The sequence below is a fragment of the Myotis nattereri genome (genome assembly GCF_964212035.1).
Source record: "Myotis nattereri genome assembly, chromosome: 3".
NCBI classification, from domain to species: Eukaryota; Metazoa; Chordata; class Mammalia; order Chiroptera; family Vespertilionidae; genus Myotis; species Myotis nattereri.
The window spans coordinates 53,913,448-53,931,486 of NC_138077.1; the positions used below are offsets into that span (position 1 = coordinate 53,913,448).

General features: G+C 37.1%; 1 protein-coding gene across 1 annotated transcript in view; it reads left to right on the top strand.

The window, feature by feature from the left end:
- UBXN7 (UBX domain protein 7) overlaps positions 1–18,039 on the top strand; it is an 80,153-nt gene that overhangs the window by 50,403 nt on the left and 11,711 nt on the right. Inside the window, exons 5-8 of the mRNA XM_081085361.1 lie at positions 74–186; positions 6,304–6,450; positions 8,651–8,741; positions 9,848–9,975. Coding sequence (XP_080941487.1) covers positions 74–186; positions 6,304–6,450; positions 8,651–8,741; positions 9,848–9,975 — 479 coding nt within the window. The remainder of the gene's footprint in view (positions 1–73; positions 187–6,303; positions 6,451–8,650; positions 8,742–9,847; positions 9,976–18,039) is intronic.

Here is an 18,039-nt window from a genome sequence, read left to right on the forward strand (position 1 = left end):
TACATGTCTTTTATATTGTTAGATTTATTCCTTTTATGGTTAGTTGAAGCTTCCTCATCCTTCTGTGTTTCAGTTCGGCAAGAACAAGAGTTAAGAAATGGAGGAGCCATAGATAAGAAACTAACTACCCTGGCAGATCTGTTCCGGCCACCCATTGATTTGATGCATAAAGGCAGCTTTGAAACAGTAAGTAGTTGGAAATTCTAAGCTCTAGTTATGAATTTTTCTGCGTTTTCAATGCCATTTTTTTTTCTAAGAGAAAAAAAGTTTTCAGCATACTGTATAGAAAATTGGCATCCTAATAAGTATAACATGAGGGATACCTAAAAGGTTACATTAATTTGTGTTTGTATCAGCAGTATATGAGATTGCTTAATGAAAGCATTTTATTAGCCTGTGTGATGGTATTTTAGAATCTATGCCATTTTGATAGTTATTTTATATCTTACTTTTTTAAAGTTTACATATCTTTGATTACTACTGAGAATAGTGTGCATGTGTTTGTTGGCTATTTGTGAATTGTTTGTAGGTATCTTTTGCCCACATTTCTAGGAGGTTCTTAGTGTATTTTTAAAAATATATATTTTTATTGATTTCAGAGAGGAAGGGAGAGGGGAAAGAGAGATAGAAACAACAATGATGAGAGAGAATCATTGATCGGCTGCCTCCTGCACAACCCTTCAGTCTGCAGGCGGACGCTCTATCCACTGAGCCAAACCAGCAAGGGCAGTGTATTTTAAAAGAATATCTCTGTAGTTTCAGAATACATTCTGACTTACTTCTTGGCTTTAACTTGGTTAATGCCAAAGAAAAACTTCCCAGAGCAAGTTTATTTGATTATTTGCTGAATTATAAGCTAAAGGGCAGGAAGAATGTGCATCATTTTATTTTGGTAAATCTTGGGACCTAGTCTCTGCATTTAATAGGACCTAGTATTTGTTAAATGACGGAATTTAGTTAGGATTTTAAATATTCTTCTGTTGAGGTGTTCAAACAGCTTGCTTTTATGTATTGAGTAGCTCGTTAATGCTGTTTTGCATTAGAATGGCATTTGCATTGATGTAAATCAGTTAGGTTTAAGATTAAGTCTTACCTGTTAGAATAAAGTAGGCCAAACAATAACCACAAAAATAATGTTGGTAGCTACAGCTATATATTTGAAAGTGAATTATGATTGTTTTTTTTCCTTGAAATACTTTTACACTAGCCTAGATGAAGTATTTAGGGTAAGAAATTTAACCATAAGCTTGCTCTTCTGTTTTAATTTTCTGAATTGTAAAACCTAAAAGTGTTTGGCTGCATGTAACAGAAGATCCAAATGATGATCTTTTGGATGGTGATTTGACCAAACAAAGGTTTCTTTTGCCCAGCTGGTGTGGCATAGTGGTTGAGCGTCAACCCATGAATCAGGAGGTCATGGTTTGATTTCTGGTCAGGACACATGCCTAGGCTGCAGGCTCAACCCCCAGTGGAGGTAGGTGGGGAGGGGCAGTGCAGGAGGCAGCTGATCAATTATTCTCATCATTGATGTTTCTCTCTCTCTCTTTCCCTCTCCCTTCCTCTCTCTGAAATCAATGAAAACAACTTTTTAAAAAAGGGTTTCTTGCCCTAGCTGGTTTGGCTCAATGGATGGAGTGTCTGCGGACTAAAGGGTCCTGGGTTTGATTCCGGTCAAGGGTACTTACCTTGGTTACAGGCTCCCCGCTGGCCCGGGTCCTCAATGCAGCCAGTCGATGTGTTTCTCTCACATCCATATTTCTCTCTGTCTTTCCCTCTCTTCCGCTCTCTCTCTAAAAAAAAAATAAATGGAAAAAATATCCTTTGGTGAGGATTTTAAAAAAAGATTCTTTTTGTCATCTAAAAAAGTCTAGAGTCGAGGGAGTCTTTGGTGTTTATCAGCTCACATATGTCAGGTTAGATACCTCCTCAGTTTTCTTCATCCTTCCCTCATGATCTTAACATGGCAGTTGCCTATACTTTCTAGTGTTCCACACGCTTGTCTGCCTATCCTTTCTAATGTTCTGGTGATAATATAGCCACTGAGAGAGAGTAGCAACAATGTGAAAGACAAAAATGATCTGAGTTTGTTTTGACATGTTTTCCTTTTCATTAGCTTTTGAGCTGCTCTAGGGCTTAATAAATAACTCTGTGCTTGATTTAATCTTGTCACTTTGGGCTCATAAAAAGCAGTTACTCTGATGCTTGTTCATTGAAGTAAACCGAATCTTTTTTGAAATTGCTATCTGATTTTTTGTTCATTTTTTAAAGTTACATAACCTTTTTTCTTTGTATTTCATGACCTGCATTGTTTGCAATAATCTATTCGTATCTTCACTAATACTAAAGTTTATCATTTATGAGTCTTTAAATGACATTAACACTCCCAGAAAAAAATAGGCATTTCGTTATAATTAATGATATATCTATTAGTTTTATATAAATTAGGGAGGTCACATGCAAAATTAAGTCATTGATGTTTAGAGAGGTGAATGTTAAAAATTATACGGACTCTCTTTGGTTGCTCTGGCAGGGCCCATGGGTTTGGGCACAATATTAGATGTAGCTCTAAGCCATAGTTTTACAGGTTTAGGAACTAGAGGTAGACCATATTCAAAGGTTCTGAAGAGACTGATTAATTTACTTGTTCATTTAATATTTATCGAGGCCTCCTTTTGTAAGGCCTTGTTCTAGGTAATAGGGATTATATTTTTTGGGATAGATTTTACTGCATGTGAGAGAGACCAGGAAGAAAACAAATAGTAGCTTAAACAAGATAGAAGTCCAGGCTATTAGGATGGTTCTGCTCTGTGAAGTTACTAGCAGTGCAAGTTTTCTTTGTCTTTTTCTTCTATTTCCTAGGTCTTGCTTGCCTTTGTCCATATGATTCAAGGGGACTTACCACCATGTTTGCTTTCTAGCCAGAATGAAGGAGGGAGGGGGCTGAGGAAGGTATACCTTTTCCCTTTAAAGGCACAACCTAGAAGTTGCTCACATCCCATTGACCAGAACTTGGTAATATGGTTACACCTACTGCAAGGGACACTAGGAAATCCAGGTGCTTAGAAGAAAATGGATATCTGGAGCCTATAAGCAGTTTCTTCCCCTGGGAGATAGTGGTAAGCACATTACACAAAGTCCTTGCCATCAAAGATTTATAATCAAGAGGGAGAAACAGACTATAAACAAATAAAAATCAAATGTATATACATTTGTAAAACATTTCGTGTGTGTGTATGTATATACAATATAGAGAGATAGGGTGTAATTTCAGGTTATAGTATGTAGTGGGAGAAAATAAACAAAATAGAATAAGGGACCCAGTCGGCGTGGCTCTGTGGTTGATTCCCAGTCAGGGCACATGCCAGGTTTCGGGCTGGATCCCGTGTGGGGTGTACAGGAGGGCCACCGATCAATGATTCCTTTTCATTATTGATGTTTCTGTCTCTTTCTCCCTCTCCCTTCCTCTCTGAAATCAATAAAAAAATATTTTAAAAAATAGAATAAGGGAAGGAGAGGGCAATTTTTTTGTTTGTTTAGAGCCACTAAGATACATGTATACTTAACAAGCAAAATTAAAAGTAGGGTTGATTTCATAGGTTTCACATATGTTTGTAATTGTGAGGAAAGAAGACTGTTTTAGATAGGAAGATCAAGGAAGATTTTGAAGGATGAGATTTGATTAGAAATCTGAGTGAAGTGAAGGAATGTGAACCATAGGAATGTTAGGGAAACAGCAGATAGTAAGGCTAAAAAGGGTATATTTCTGGTACAGCCAAGGAATCAGTATAGCTGTAGCTGAGTGACCCACTTAGGATGAATGATCTGACCTAGGCAAGGGAACATGTAGCTTGTAAGTTCCATGAACACAGGAACTGTTTTATTTGTCATTGTATTCAATGCCTAGAAGAGCTTTTGACACATAATTGGCCCTCAATAAATCTTTCTTAAATGATTGAATGGCATAATCTGGAGTATATGGTACAGAATCAGGATAATTTCCATAATAGTCCTTATTTTCATTTTAAATGCATATTTATTTGTTATCATTTAATTCACATGTACTTAGTTGTAATTACTAAGAATAATTTGTTAATTTTAAAAGTCCTGCTAGTAAGTAAAAATATTTTAGCTAAAAATATAAAGAACCAATTCAGTAACAAAATATGTAAGATAAACTTTTTAAAAATAAACTTTATTTGTAGCTTATATTTAGTTTTATTCAAAGTTGGCAAATATAGCAAACCAGTGGGGGAAAAAATAAAATCACAATTTCCATTAAAAAGTACTGTGCATATTTTAATATATTTTCATCTTGACTTTATGTATATCTGTTATTGAAACAAATATCTTTTCCTTTGTATTTTTAAAATGTATTTTTATTGATTTCAGAGAGGAAGGGAGAGGGAAAGAAACATCAATGATGAGAGAGAATCACTGATCGGCTGCCTCCTGCACAACCCCCCACTTGGGATCATTCCCACAACCCCAGCATGTGCCCTTGAATTGGACCCAGGATCCTTCAGTCCGCAGGTCGATGCTGTATCCACTGAGCCAAACCAGCTAGGGCTATTCTTTTTTTTTTTTTCTTACTTTACTGATCTGTCTGGGACTGGTAGAGATACTCTCTCACTGTTTCCCCCTTGTCACAGATAAGTCATATCACATACGTCTCTATTTGATGTAGCCACACTTGTCCTTGGGTCTTCATAAAATGGCTTTTGAATGTTGTTTCTGAACAGTCTAATAGATTCTAAGAGGGAAGGGTCATCATTTGTGTAAGACTCTCTTATATTCCCTCTAAACATTGTTGCTTTGCATAAAATTCATGTCTTTGGGCCTTTCCTTCCAGCAGTAATTTCTTAACAGCATCTTCAGTTTCTTGTACTGATTAATATAAGATTTCTCCCCAGTGTATGCTTCATGAAGGCAGGGTTTTTTGTGTTTTGGTAACTGCTTTAATTCCATCATCTATAGCTATACCTGAAACATGATAGGTATCAGTAAGTTTATTTGTTGAATGAATGAATCTGAATTGAAGCATAAATGTGAATAAATGAACTTTTAAAATCAAAAGCAAATGACTGTCCATCAGTTTTAAACTCTTGACTTTTTTTTCTTCTCCATGTTGTAGTTTTAGGCAGACTTATGTACATTTACCCTGTTACAGAAATGTGTGTTAAATTTTTCCCCTCCCAAATACTTTTTCTTCAGTTAAGGCATATAAGTATACATTTATCACTCATTTATCAAATCCATGTGCATGCTATAGGTAAGGAAGTAAGTTGAACACTTACTTTCTAGGAGTAAGGAATAATTTTATTATATTTATATATTTTAAAATAAGCTTTTGACCAGGTAATACAGCTTTCTGGCTCAATACAGGGATTCCTTTTTGAACTTGAGTTTTCACCTGGGGAATTAAAATTAAATATTAGAAAATGATTTTTTTCTGGAGGATTCATACCAAAAAATAGGATAACAGTTATCTGTAAGACTGTGTAAACCTTCTTAAAGCAGAAGATAGTTTTATTTTGTCCAATACCTCCAAAATGATGTATGTTTTTCAACTGTTAACGACCTTAGTTAATTGAAGATCTGTGTTAATCTGGTATGGGAAATAATATTGTTCCAAGACAAAATTACTCAAAACTATTGCTTTCATTTCATTGTTCCTATACAAAGGTTTAAGGAAGCATTTGCTTGCTCGTTTGCTTTTCTGCCAATCTTTGTATTCAGCAACTTTTTAGGTTTTTATGGTGATGACAAACTATTAGGCAAAAAGTACATACTCATGATTAATATTTGTGCTATAAATTGGGGGGGTCTTTTCAAAATCATTCTGAAACATTCTTTGATCCTATAATCTCATTTTTTGAAATCTCCTAGGAAAACAACCTGAAGAGAAAAAACCCTTAGCAGCTTTAAAGAAATATTTAGGGTGATCCTATAAAATAGTACATACCTAATAGGGGTTGAAAGAGATAATGTGATAGAATTATGTGACTTGACTATAAGTTTGTATAATTTTTTTCAGATGTTTAAATGTACAATAAAAGTCCAGCCATTATAACAATAACAGTTTATTTAAATTTGAAAAATGCTTGAAAGTGGACAGTATAATTATATATATCTATGCAAGTTAATGTAAATAATGTATATATACCAAAAACTCTAGATGTTATACTTGAGGGGAAAAACTTAGTAGTATTTAAATGAAAAGATAACAGTTTCTGAACTCTGAAACATATCAGTTACCAAGGAGAAATTATTTCTAACAGGTGTTGTGCAACTTTACTCTTATAGGCCAAGGAGTGTGGGCAGATGCAAAATAAGTGGCTGATGATAAACATCCAGAATGTACAAGACTTTGCATGCCAGTGCCTCAACCGTGATGTATGGAGCAATGATGCTGTGAAGAATATTATCCGGGAACATTTCATTTTCTGGCAGGTGAAGAGAGTTAAACAAAGTTTTAGTAGCATTTTACTTTTGTAGTATGGGATGTTGAGAAGGAGGAATTCAGTAATAAACTGGAAAAATTTTAATAACTGAGTTAAATTATGATATGTGAAAAGATAAGACCACTCATAATGGCTGAAATAGTAAGGACAAGTGAAAATTAGGGCAGCAATGAAGAACTCTCGAGGGAAGGAAAGAAAGAACCAAGCTGCGTAACTATGTAATATTCATATCTCAGATGAGCTTAAATATCTTGATAGAGTGCACAACTGTACTATTCAATCCTGTATAATAAAAGGCTAATATGCAGTTGACCGAATGGTAGAGCAACTGGTTGCTATGACGTGCACTGACCACCAAGGGACAAACGCTCAATGCAGGAGCTGCCCCTTGGTGGTCAGTGCACTCTCACAGGGGGAGCGCCTCTCAGCCAGAAGCCGGGCTCACGGCTGGCGAGTGCAGTGGCGGTGGTGGGAGCCTCTGCCTTCAGTTGGACATCCCCCAAGGGCTCCCGGACTGCAAGAGGGCGCAGACCAGGCTGAGGGACCCCACCCCCGAGTACACGAATTTCGTGCACTGGGCCTCTAGTTCTATATAATAAAACCCTAATATGCAAATCGACTGGTCACTGACCACCAGGGGGCAGATGCTCAATTCAGGAGCTGCCCTCTGGTGGTCAGTGCGCTCTCATGGGGAGCGTCACTCAGCCAGAAGCCGGGCTCACCGCTGGCGAGCGCAGTGGCAGTGGCAGGAGGTAAGGAGCAAGGGGTCACAGACTGCTAGAGGCCTGGACTGCGAGAGGGATGTCTGACTGCCGCCAGGGGTCCCAGTCTCCCTTGCAGTTAGGATACAGGCATGTGACCTAAGACCTGGGTTTAGAAGTAAACAATGTGAATATGTAGCAGTGAGGGGGGAACTGATTTAGCAAGCCCCAGTGCATGAATCTTGTGTACCAGGCCTCTAGTAGGAATATAATGTGAGCCACATATTTAATTAAAAATGCTCTAGTAGCTACATTTTAAAAGGTCAAAAGAAACAGGTGAAATTAATTTTAATGTCTTAAAAATATATCTAATATCAAACTAATATTAAAATCTTAATGAGATGTTTTGATTTTTGTGTGTGTATGTGTGAAGTCTCCAAGATGTGATGTGTGTATATTTTATACGTACAGAACTGCTCAGTTCAGACCAGCCATGTTTCAAGTACTTCAATAGCACATGTAGTGGTTGTTATAATTGACAGTGTGAATGTAGAAGATCTTGAGTAATGGAAAAACATTTGACTAAGATTTGGATTTTAGCTTGAGTTTTATACTTTTTATGTATATTTCTTAGTATTGTCACTTAATCTTGCTGATTCTGTTTTCTTTTTATATAAATTATTAAGCTAAGGTTAGATAATCTTGTTCAAATTTTTTATTTTTTTATGAAAAATTATAGAAAATAAAAACATCTGAATGAACTTAATTTTTTCCACTATAAGATATGTTGTTAATGTTATTAATTTATTCATTCATGTTTTACAGGTCCCCTAAATTCAGTATTTTTTCTCAATGGTAAACTTTTCTTCTACAACTATTTTTTTTAATATGTTTTTATTGATTTTTTTTTTTTTAAGAGAGAGTGGAAGGGAGAGGGTTAGAGAGATAGAAACATCAATGAGAGAGGAGCATCATCGTTTGGCTGCCTCCTGCACACCCCCTACTGGGGATAGAGCCCACAACCCGGGCATGTGCCCTATCGGGTAATTGAATCAGTGATCTGTTAGTTCTGGGTCAACATTCAACTGCCGAGCCACACCAGCTGGGCTCTTCCGCAACTATTGGTTGAGATTCTCTTTGACTAGCACTGTGTTAGCCAAGCTTATCATCTCAATATGTAGTGACTTATTAAGATGTATATGATAGATTTTGGAATAATATAGGTGGACAGATAACTTGATCAGAAAGAGCAGTATCTCTTCTGAACTGGAAAGGGAGGAAAAGTGGATTGATACATGTTTCCACAGGGACTGAGGACAGGAAGTTGAGGTAGTTCACACCAGATTACCTTCATTTTTCTCTTTAATGTAGGAATTGAATCCTAACATATACTAAAGGTGTATTTGGAGAATTGTTGTTGGTATATAACAAGGATACAGTTGATACTTTTTTAGAGGTTGACTTTTTTTTATATCAATGATTTAACAGGTTTATCATGACAGTGAGGAAGGTCAGAGATACATACAATTTTATAAGCTAGGGGATTTCCCCTATGTTTCCATCTTGGATCCACGGACAGGTAATATTTATTTTATATCAGCTTACAGCAATTGACATATGACATTTTTCAATTACCTAAATATTTGATCTTTAATATTTGACTGGATTCAGTTTCAGAATTCTTTGTAATAATTAAGGTGAAGGGTTTTTATTCATGTCCTTTAGACTTATTTAAACATCTATTAAAATATGTTAGGGAGTCAGTCTGTTTCTGACAATTTGGGGAGATGATTGTATTTTATATTTGTGCAGCTCTGTACTTTCTAAAACTAATATTTTATCTTGTCATATTTTAAGGGATCCCCTTGGGTTTTCTGTTATTAAAATATTAAGATTGTTCAGGTACTGGTTGTAATCCCACCAGAGAAGCGGAGGGTAGAACTGGTTTTATTATTAATGAATTTTTATCAAGATTTTGCTTCGTTTGAATCTCTTCTTTCTAAATGCCAATAAATGATATTAGCAGATAAAGAAGTTGCCAGTTGGCTAGGAATTCTAGGCTGGCTATAATTGATGAATTCTTTGGATTATGAAAACGCTATGTAATTTAAACTGGTGAAGAGTGGGTGAAAGGTTAACGTGGTGGTACTTGGGCAGGCTAAATAGCCATCTCAGATGGTGGATAAAGAAAAATTGAATTTATTTAAGAAAAGGGGTGGGGGAAGGGATCCCAAAGGGAAGGGCTGCATAGCACTGAGCCAAGGTGATATTGGGTGATGATGTCTGCCCCAGGAGCTGGAGTTTCACTGTTATATGCAGTCACTGGTGGGAAGCTCTTGTCGTCAGTGTGTGTGGGCTGAGTTGGTGGGCTTGGAATGTGGATATGCAATCAGGCGTTTTTAGGACAGTTTTAATTCCTTATATAGTCTGATTCCTGGTGTCCAGCAAATTTTTCTGGTCTTTGTCCTCCTGAGGCGGGAAGCTTGGACAAGTTTTTGGTCTTTGTTTTCCTGTGGCAGGAAGCTTACAAATGGCCATTAAGGACTATATTGCCCTGAGTCCTAACAGTGGGAATATGTGTTCCTAAAATTTTAATTATGCAAATGCCAAAAAAATACTAAATGAGAATGTTGAGAAGGCATGTTGATTTTATTATATTTATATATCACGTTTTTTAATTTTTAGGTCAGAAGCTAGTAGAGTGGCACCAGTTAGACGTATCTTCTTTCTTGGACCAAGTGACGGGATTTCTGGGTGAACATGGGCAACTGGATGGACTTTCTAGCAGTCCCCCCAAAAAATGTGCCCGTTCAGTAAGTATGAATAAGAAGTGATAATGGGCAATTAAATGTAACTGTATATAGATGTCTTGTGTAAAATGTTTGAGGTTAAGATCTTAAAGATATTCATGTAAGTATTGGACAGTTATAATTTGTGGCTCTACAACATCTTAGATGCCCTTCTTATATTTTGATAATTTCCCACATGTGGATTCTGTCTTCTCAGTAAAATCATACGATTCATATTCCCAGTCTCCCTTGCAGTTAGGATACCTGGGTTTAGAAGTAAGCAATATGAATATGTAGCAGTGGGGAGGGGAACTGATTTAGCAAGCCCCGATGATGGAGAAATCCACTTCTTTTAAAGGCAGCATTGCCAGGTCTAAGCAGCAGTAAAAAAAAATAATGGTATTTTTGCTAGAAAACTCTCATGGTATAGGTGGTCATTATTACTAGTTATATAGCTTTAGGACCTGGCTCTCTAGCCCACCTTGAGATTACTTCTATACTTATTTTCTATAGTACGCTATTATTAGGCAGACCTATTTGATAATTGGTCTAAATATTAATTGGAAATCATAGACCTACAAAGATATCAGAATTTCACATTGGTTGTAGGAGCTGTTAGGGTTTGATTGTCAGGATAAAATTAGTTTTAGAAGATAAGACTTTAATAGTCCATATCATGCAGTGATGAAAGTTACTTAACTAATCACATAGAATAAAGTACCCATTTAATAAAAGACTATATGGATACTTGCAAAGAGGGGGTATAGAATCCCCCTCCCCCCAATTATTCAGACACAACAGAGCAGAACTAAAACATTGTTTCACTTTTATCTATAGACTATTTCTTTGTTTTATTTTCATTGCTAAGAGAAGTTTTACTTACCTATAATTCTTTTTTAAGGCATTAAAAAATCCAGAGTTTCTATAATTGTCCTAAGAGAGTTTCTTATCTTTTGCAGTCATAAGGCTGATATTGTAAAAAACCAGAGCCTGAGTTTGTGAGTTGCTGAATTTCAACATAAATTGAATTTACAACTTTACCAGCTCTCTTATAAAAATTAAGGGACTTAATGGAAAATAGTGGGACCATAAAAATTGGACAAATACATAGGGATGATTTGGGTCACTTAGTACCTCAGACTCTACTTACTATACTAAATTATTTGATTATTATAAATTTTGATCAACTGTGTGCAAGAGAAGCATCAACAAATAATGGCTTAAACGAGGAAGACATCTACTTTTCTCAGCAAGAAGTGCAGAAGCAAGCAGCTAGGGATTGACTTTGTAATGTTATCAAGGAACCAGGTTCCTCCTCTTTTATTCCCCTCCTCCATCCATCCCTAGTATTTATTGGCTTTTGTCCTCATGGTCATAGTTAGATGCTATACTCTTAGGTGCAACCATGACAAGGAGGAATGGGGTTTTGACTGTTACAAAGGTAAACAGCCACGGATAAGAGTTTTGCTTATTTTAGCTGGGCACATTTTCTTGCACAAACATAACGGAGGCTCTGTTAATAAGGAAGCAGAGAAGACTGGATGAGAGATAGGAAACTAGCGGTGTCCGTCATACTGTTGTTCTTTAAAATCAACTTACATGGTATATAGTGTTATCTGCAATCTGTCCAAGCTGTTGCATGTCATGTGGGCACATCTGCTTGCTTTTCTGTGTGTGTGATAAATTAGCCTTAAGTTTATTATATTTAAATTTTTATAGCCTTAATAATTACTGTGCAATAAACTGAACACATTTAAAAATTAAAATTTGACAAATTTTGATATGAGTATCTTTTCACGTGCTTTTTTGCTATCTCTTGATGAAGTCAAGTCTCTGGCTTGTTTTTTATTGGGTTGCATGTCATCTTAATTATAAGCGTTCTTTCTTTTTTTATCCTCATGTGTTTTACTAATTTTAGAGAGGGGAAAGGAGAGAGAAACATCAATCAGTTGCCTCCTGTATGCACCCCAACCAGGGATCAAAACTGTAATATAGGTATGTGCCATTGAACCCACAGCCTTTTGGTGTATGGGACCATGCTCCAACTGACTGGCCAGGTCTATAAGGGTTCTTTTTATAGTCTATATATAGAGTTTATAGATAATTTTCTCCTAGTGTGTTACTTATTCATTTCATAATAGTGTTTTTTAAAGAGCAAATTTTAAATTACTGATGAAATCAAATTTATCAACTTATATTCTATGCTTTTTGTCTTATGTGATAATTTTTTTAAAATATATTTTTAGCTCTTAAGTCAGTGATCCTCTTTGAATTAATTCTTATATATGGTGTTAGGGTAGGGTCTAGTTAGGGTTTTTTGGTTGTTTGCACATAGCTATGCACTTGTTGCAGCATCATTTGTGGAAAGGTTATCCTTTCCCCATTGAATTGCCTTTGAACCCTTATCAAAAATTGATCATATATGTTTGGTTTATGGGCTCTATTCTTTCCTGTGATTGATATATCTTTCTTTCTTTTTTTTTTTTTACAGTGATTACTTTTAAACATTTTTATTTTATTTTATTTTATTTTATTGCTTAAAGTATTACAAAGAGTATTACATATGTCTCCTCCCCCCCCCCCCCCGCCCTTGACAATCCCCTGGCCTCCCCTACCCCCCAGTGTCTTATGTCCATTGGTTATGCTTATATGCATGCATACAAGTCCTTCAATTGATCTCTTACCCACCCCCTTCCTGCCCCCCCACCCTCCCTGGCCTTCCTGCTGTAGTTGGACAGTCTGTTTGAGGCAGCTCTGCCTCTGTATCTATTTTTGTTCATAAGTTTATAATGGTCTTTATTATCCATAAATGAGTGAGATCATGTGGTATTTTTCCTTCATTGACTGGCTTATTTCACTTAGCATAATGCTCTCCAGTTCCATCCATGCTGTTGCAAATGGTAAGAATTCCTTCTTTTTTACAGCAGCATAGTATTCCATCGTGTAGATGTACCACAGTTTTCTAATCCATTCATCTACAGATGGGCACTTAGGCTGTTTCCGGATCTTAGCTATGGTGAATTGTGCTGCTATGAACATAGGGGTGCATATATCCTTTCTGATTGGTGTTTCTGGTTTCCTGGGATATATTCCTAGAAGTGGGATCACAGGGTCAAATGGGAGTTCCATTTTTAGTTTTTTGAGGAAATTCCATACTGTCTTCCATAGTGTCTGCACCAGTCTGCATTCCCACCAGCAGTGCACAAGTGTTCCTTTTTCTCCACATCCTCTCCAGCACTTGTCGTTTGTTGAATTGTTGATGATAGCCATTCTGACAGATGTGAGATGGTACCTCATTGTTGTCTTGATTTGCATCTCTCGGATGATTAGCGACTTTGAGCATGTTTTCATATGTCTCTTGGCTTTCTGAATGTCCTCTTTTAAAAGGTGTCTATTTAGGTCCTTTGCCCATTTTTTGATTGGATTGTTTTTTGTTGTTTTTTTAAATATATTTTATTGATTTTTTACAGAGAGGATGGGAGAGGGATAGAGAGTTTGAAACATCGATGAGAGAGAAACATCGATCAGCTGCCTCCTGCACACCTCCTGTTGGGGATGTGCCTGCAACCAAGGTACATGGCCTTGACCGGAATTGAACCCGGGACCCCTCAGTCCTCAGGCCAACGCTCTAGCCACTGAGCCAAACCGATCAGGGCTGATTGGATTGTTTATCTTCCTTTTGTTGAGTTGTATGAGTTCCCTATAAATGTTGGAGGTTAAACCCTTATCAGTGATAGCATTGGCAAATATGTTCTCCCATGTAGTGGGCTTTCTTGTTGTTTTGTTGATGGTTTCTTTTGCTGTGCAGAAGCTTTTTATTTTGATGTAGTCCCATTTGTTTATTTTCTCGTTAGTTTCCAATGACCTAGGATCTGTATCGGTGAACAAACTGCTTCGGCATATGTCTGAGATTTTGTTGCCTTTGGATTCTTCTAGTATTTTTATGGTTTCCCGTCGTATATTTAAGTCCTTTATCCATTTTGAGTTTATTTTTGTGTACGGTGTAAGTTGGTGGTCTAGTTTCATTTTCTTGCATGTGTCTGTCCAATTTTCCCAACACCATTTATTGAAGAGACTATCTTGACTCCATTGTATGTTCTTGCCTCCTTTGTCAAATATTAATTGAGCGTATTGGTTGGGGCTGATTTCTGGGCTCTCTATTCTATTCCATTGATCTATATGTCTGTTCTTGTGCCAGTACCAGGCAGTTTTGAGAACAGTGGCTTTGTAATACAGCTTGATATCTGGTATTGAGATCCCACCTACTTTGTTCTTTCTCAGGATTGCTGCAGCTATTCGAGGTCATTTTTTATTCCAGATGAATTTTTGGAAAGTTCGTTCTAGGTCTGTGAAATATGCCACTGGTATTTTAATGGGAAGTGCATTGAATTTATAGATTGCTTTGGGCAGTATGGACATTTTAATGATGTTGATTCTACCAATCCAAGAACATGGTATGTTCTTCCATCTCTTTATGTCTTCCTCTATGTCTTTTTTCAACGTCCTGTAGTTTTCTGAGTAGAGGTCTTTTACCTCTTTAGTTAAGTTTATTCCTAGGTAGCTTAATTTTTTTGGTGCGATGGTAAATGGGATTGCTTTTTTGGTCTCTCTTTCTGCAAATTCACTATTGGTGTATAGAAATGCCATAGATTTCTGGCGTTAATTTTGTATCCTGCTGCATTGCCGAATTCTTTTATTAAGTCTAATATTTTTTTGATGGAGTCTTTAGGGTTTTTTTAAGTATAATATCATGTTATCTGCAAATAAGGACAGTTTTACTTCTTCTTTTCCAATTTGGATGCCTTTCATTTCTTCTTCTTGTCTAATTGCAATGGCTAATACTTCCAGTACTATGTCGAACTGGAGTGGTGAGAGTGGGCATCTCTGTCTTGTTCCTGTTCTTAGGGGAAATGGTGTTAGTTTTTGTCCATTGAGTATGATGTTGGCTTTGGGTTTGTCATATATGGCTTTTATTATGTTGAGGTATGATCCTTCAATTCCCACCTTGCTGAGAGTTTTTATCAAAAATGGGTGTTGAATTTCGTCAAACGCTTTTTCTGCATCAGTTGATGTGACTGGTTTTTTTCTTTCAATTTGTTTATGTGATGTATCACGTTTATTGATTTGTGGATATTGTACCATCCTTGCATCCCTGGGATAAATCCTACTTGGTCATGGTGTATGATCTTTCTGATGTACTGCTGGATCCGATTTGCTAAGATTTTGTTGAGGATTTTGGCATCTATGTTCATGAGGGATATTGGCCTGTAATTCTCTTTCATTGTGTTGTCTTTACCTGGTTTTGGTATTAGGGTGATGCTGGCTTCATAGAATGAGCTTGGAAGTGTTCCTTCCTCTTGAATTTTTTGTAGTAGTCTGAGGAGGATAGGTTTTAGTTCTTCCTTGAATGTCTGGTAAAACTCCACTGTGAAGCCGTCTGGTCCTGGGCTTTTGTTTGATGGAAACTTTTTGATGACTGCTTCAATTTCTTCCATAGTTATTGGCCTGTTGAGATTTTTAGATTCTTCCTGATTAAGTTTTGGAATGTTGTATTTTTCTAGGAATATGTCCATTTCCTCCAGGTTGTCCAGTTTGTTGGAGTAGAGTTGTCCATAGTATTTTTTTAACAATCATTTGTATTTCTGTGGGATCTGTTGTTATTTCGCCTCTATCATTTCTGATTTTGTTTATTTGGGTCCTCTCTCTTTGCTTCTTGGTGAGCCTGGCTAGAGGTTTGTCAATCTTGTTTATCCTTTCAAAGAACCAGCTCTTGGTTTCATTGATTTTCTGTATTGTTTTTTTGGTCTCTATGTCATTTATTTCTGCTCTAATCTTTATTATCTCCTTCCTTCTGCTCACTCTGGGGTTTTCTTGTTGCTCTCTTTCTAATTCTTTGAGTTGTAGAGTTAGATGATTTACTACCATTTTTTCTTGTTTGTTGAGATAGAGCTATAAACTTCCCTCTCAGGACTGCTTTGATTGTGTCCCAAAGGTTTTGGATTGTTGTTTTTTCATTGTCATTAGTTTCCAGGATGTTTTTAATTTCTTCTTTGATCTCATTGGTAACCCAATCAATATTTAATAACATGCTATTCAGCTTCCAAGTGTTTGAGTATTTTGAGTTGTTTTTATTGTAGTTTATTTCTAATATTATGCCATTGTGGTCTGAGAAGATGCTTGGTATGATTTCAGTCTTCTTGAATTTGGGGAGACTTTGTTTGTGACCCAATATGTGGTCTATTTTTGAAGATGTCCCATGAGCACTTGAGAAGAACATGTATTTTGTGGCTTTGGGGTGAAGTGTTCTGAAGATGTTGATTAAGTCCATCTGATCTAGTGAGTCATTTAGGATTGCTCTTTCTTTGCTGATTTTTTGCCTAGCGGATTTATCCAGTGATGTCAGTGGTGTATTAAAGTCCCCTACTATGATTGTATTGTTGTCGATCTCTCCCCTGATATCTTCCAGGAGTTTTCTTATGTATGTGGGTGCTCCTGCATTGGGTGCATATATGTTTGTCAGGGTTATATCCTCTTGTTGTATTGATCCCTTTAGTATTATGAAGTGGCCTTCCTTATTTCTTGTTATGGCCTTCACTTTGAGGTCTATTTTGTCTGATATAAGTATTGCTACCCCAGCTTTTTTTTCATTTCCATTTGCCTGAAAGATATTTTTCCATCCCTTCACTTTCAGTCTGTGTGAGTCCCTTCTAATGAGGTGGGTCTCTTGTAGACAGCAAATATATGGGTCATATTTTTTTATCCATTCAGCCACTCGATGTCTTTTGATTGGACCATTTAGTCCATTTACGTTTGAAGTTATTATTGAAAGGTACTTGTTTGGAGCCATTTCTATTTTTTTGTGGCTGTTTTCTTTCTGGGATTTTTATTTCTCCTTTTTACACCAGTCCCTTTAGCATTTCTTGCATTGCTGGCTTGGTGGTGATAAACTCCCTTAGCCTTTTTTTGTCTGTGAAGCTTCTTATTTCCCCTAAAATTTTGAATGATAGCCTTGCTGGATAGAGTATTCTTGGATTCAGTCCTTTGCTTTGCATCACTTTGTAAATTTCTGTCCATTCTTTTCTGGCCTGATGTGTTTCTGTTGAGAAATCATTTGATAATCTGATGGGGGAATCCTTTGTAGGTAACTCTCCGTTTCTCTCTTGCAGCCTTTAAGATTCTCTCTTTGTCTTGTACATTTGCCATCGTTATTATGACGTGTCTTGTGGGTCTTTTGGGGTTCATCTTGCCTGGGACTCTCTGTACTTGTCTAACTTTTTTCTTCCCCATATCTGGGAAGTTTTCTGACATTATTTCTTCAAATAGATTTTCTAATCCGTGCTGCTCTTCTTGTCCTTCTTGCAGCCCTATTATGCATATGTTACTTCGTTTCATGTTGTCCCGAAGCTCCCTTAGGCTCTCCTCCTGCTTTTTAATTTTTTTCTCCAGTTGCTGTTCAGATTGAGCTTGTTTCTCTGCCTTATCTTCTAACTCACTAATTCGGTCCTCTGCTTCTTCTAGTCTGCTGTTGAAACTTTCCATGGTGTTTTTGATTGTAGCTATATCACTTTTCATTTCTTCCTGATTCTTGCATAGGTTGTTGATTTTCTCATCCATCTGGTGAATGAATTGTACAGCCATTATTCTGAATTCTTTTTCTGTCATGTTGCATGCTTCAACTTCATTAATTTCCTTTCTTGGCGACTCCTCATTGTCTTTCCTCTGGGTGTTGTGTCATCTTTTCATTCTGATTATCTCCAGATGGTTCAAACATCGAGTTGCGTGGGCCTGGGCCATGTGCAGTGGGAGCCTCCCACCACCCTAGTGTCACTGAAGAGCTCTGACACTAAGATGTGTGGTTGTTGTGGGTTGGTGGGAACCAGGCTCGCTCAGAGTGTTTCCAGCGCCCTTAGAATCAGGGACCCTGCCTGCACTGTGCTGAAACAGAGACCCCCCTGGAGCGTGTTGAAAACCAGAGCCCCCTAGTGTGCGCCAAGAGTCAGAGTTCCCCAGGAATCCAGTATCAGAGTCCGACCTGGCCTTGAGGATCAGGGTCCCTGTGTGCCCTTGCACCCGGAATTGGAGTCACTG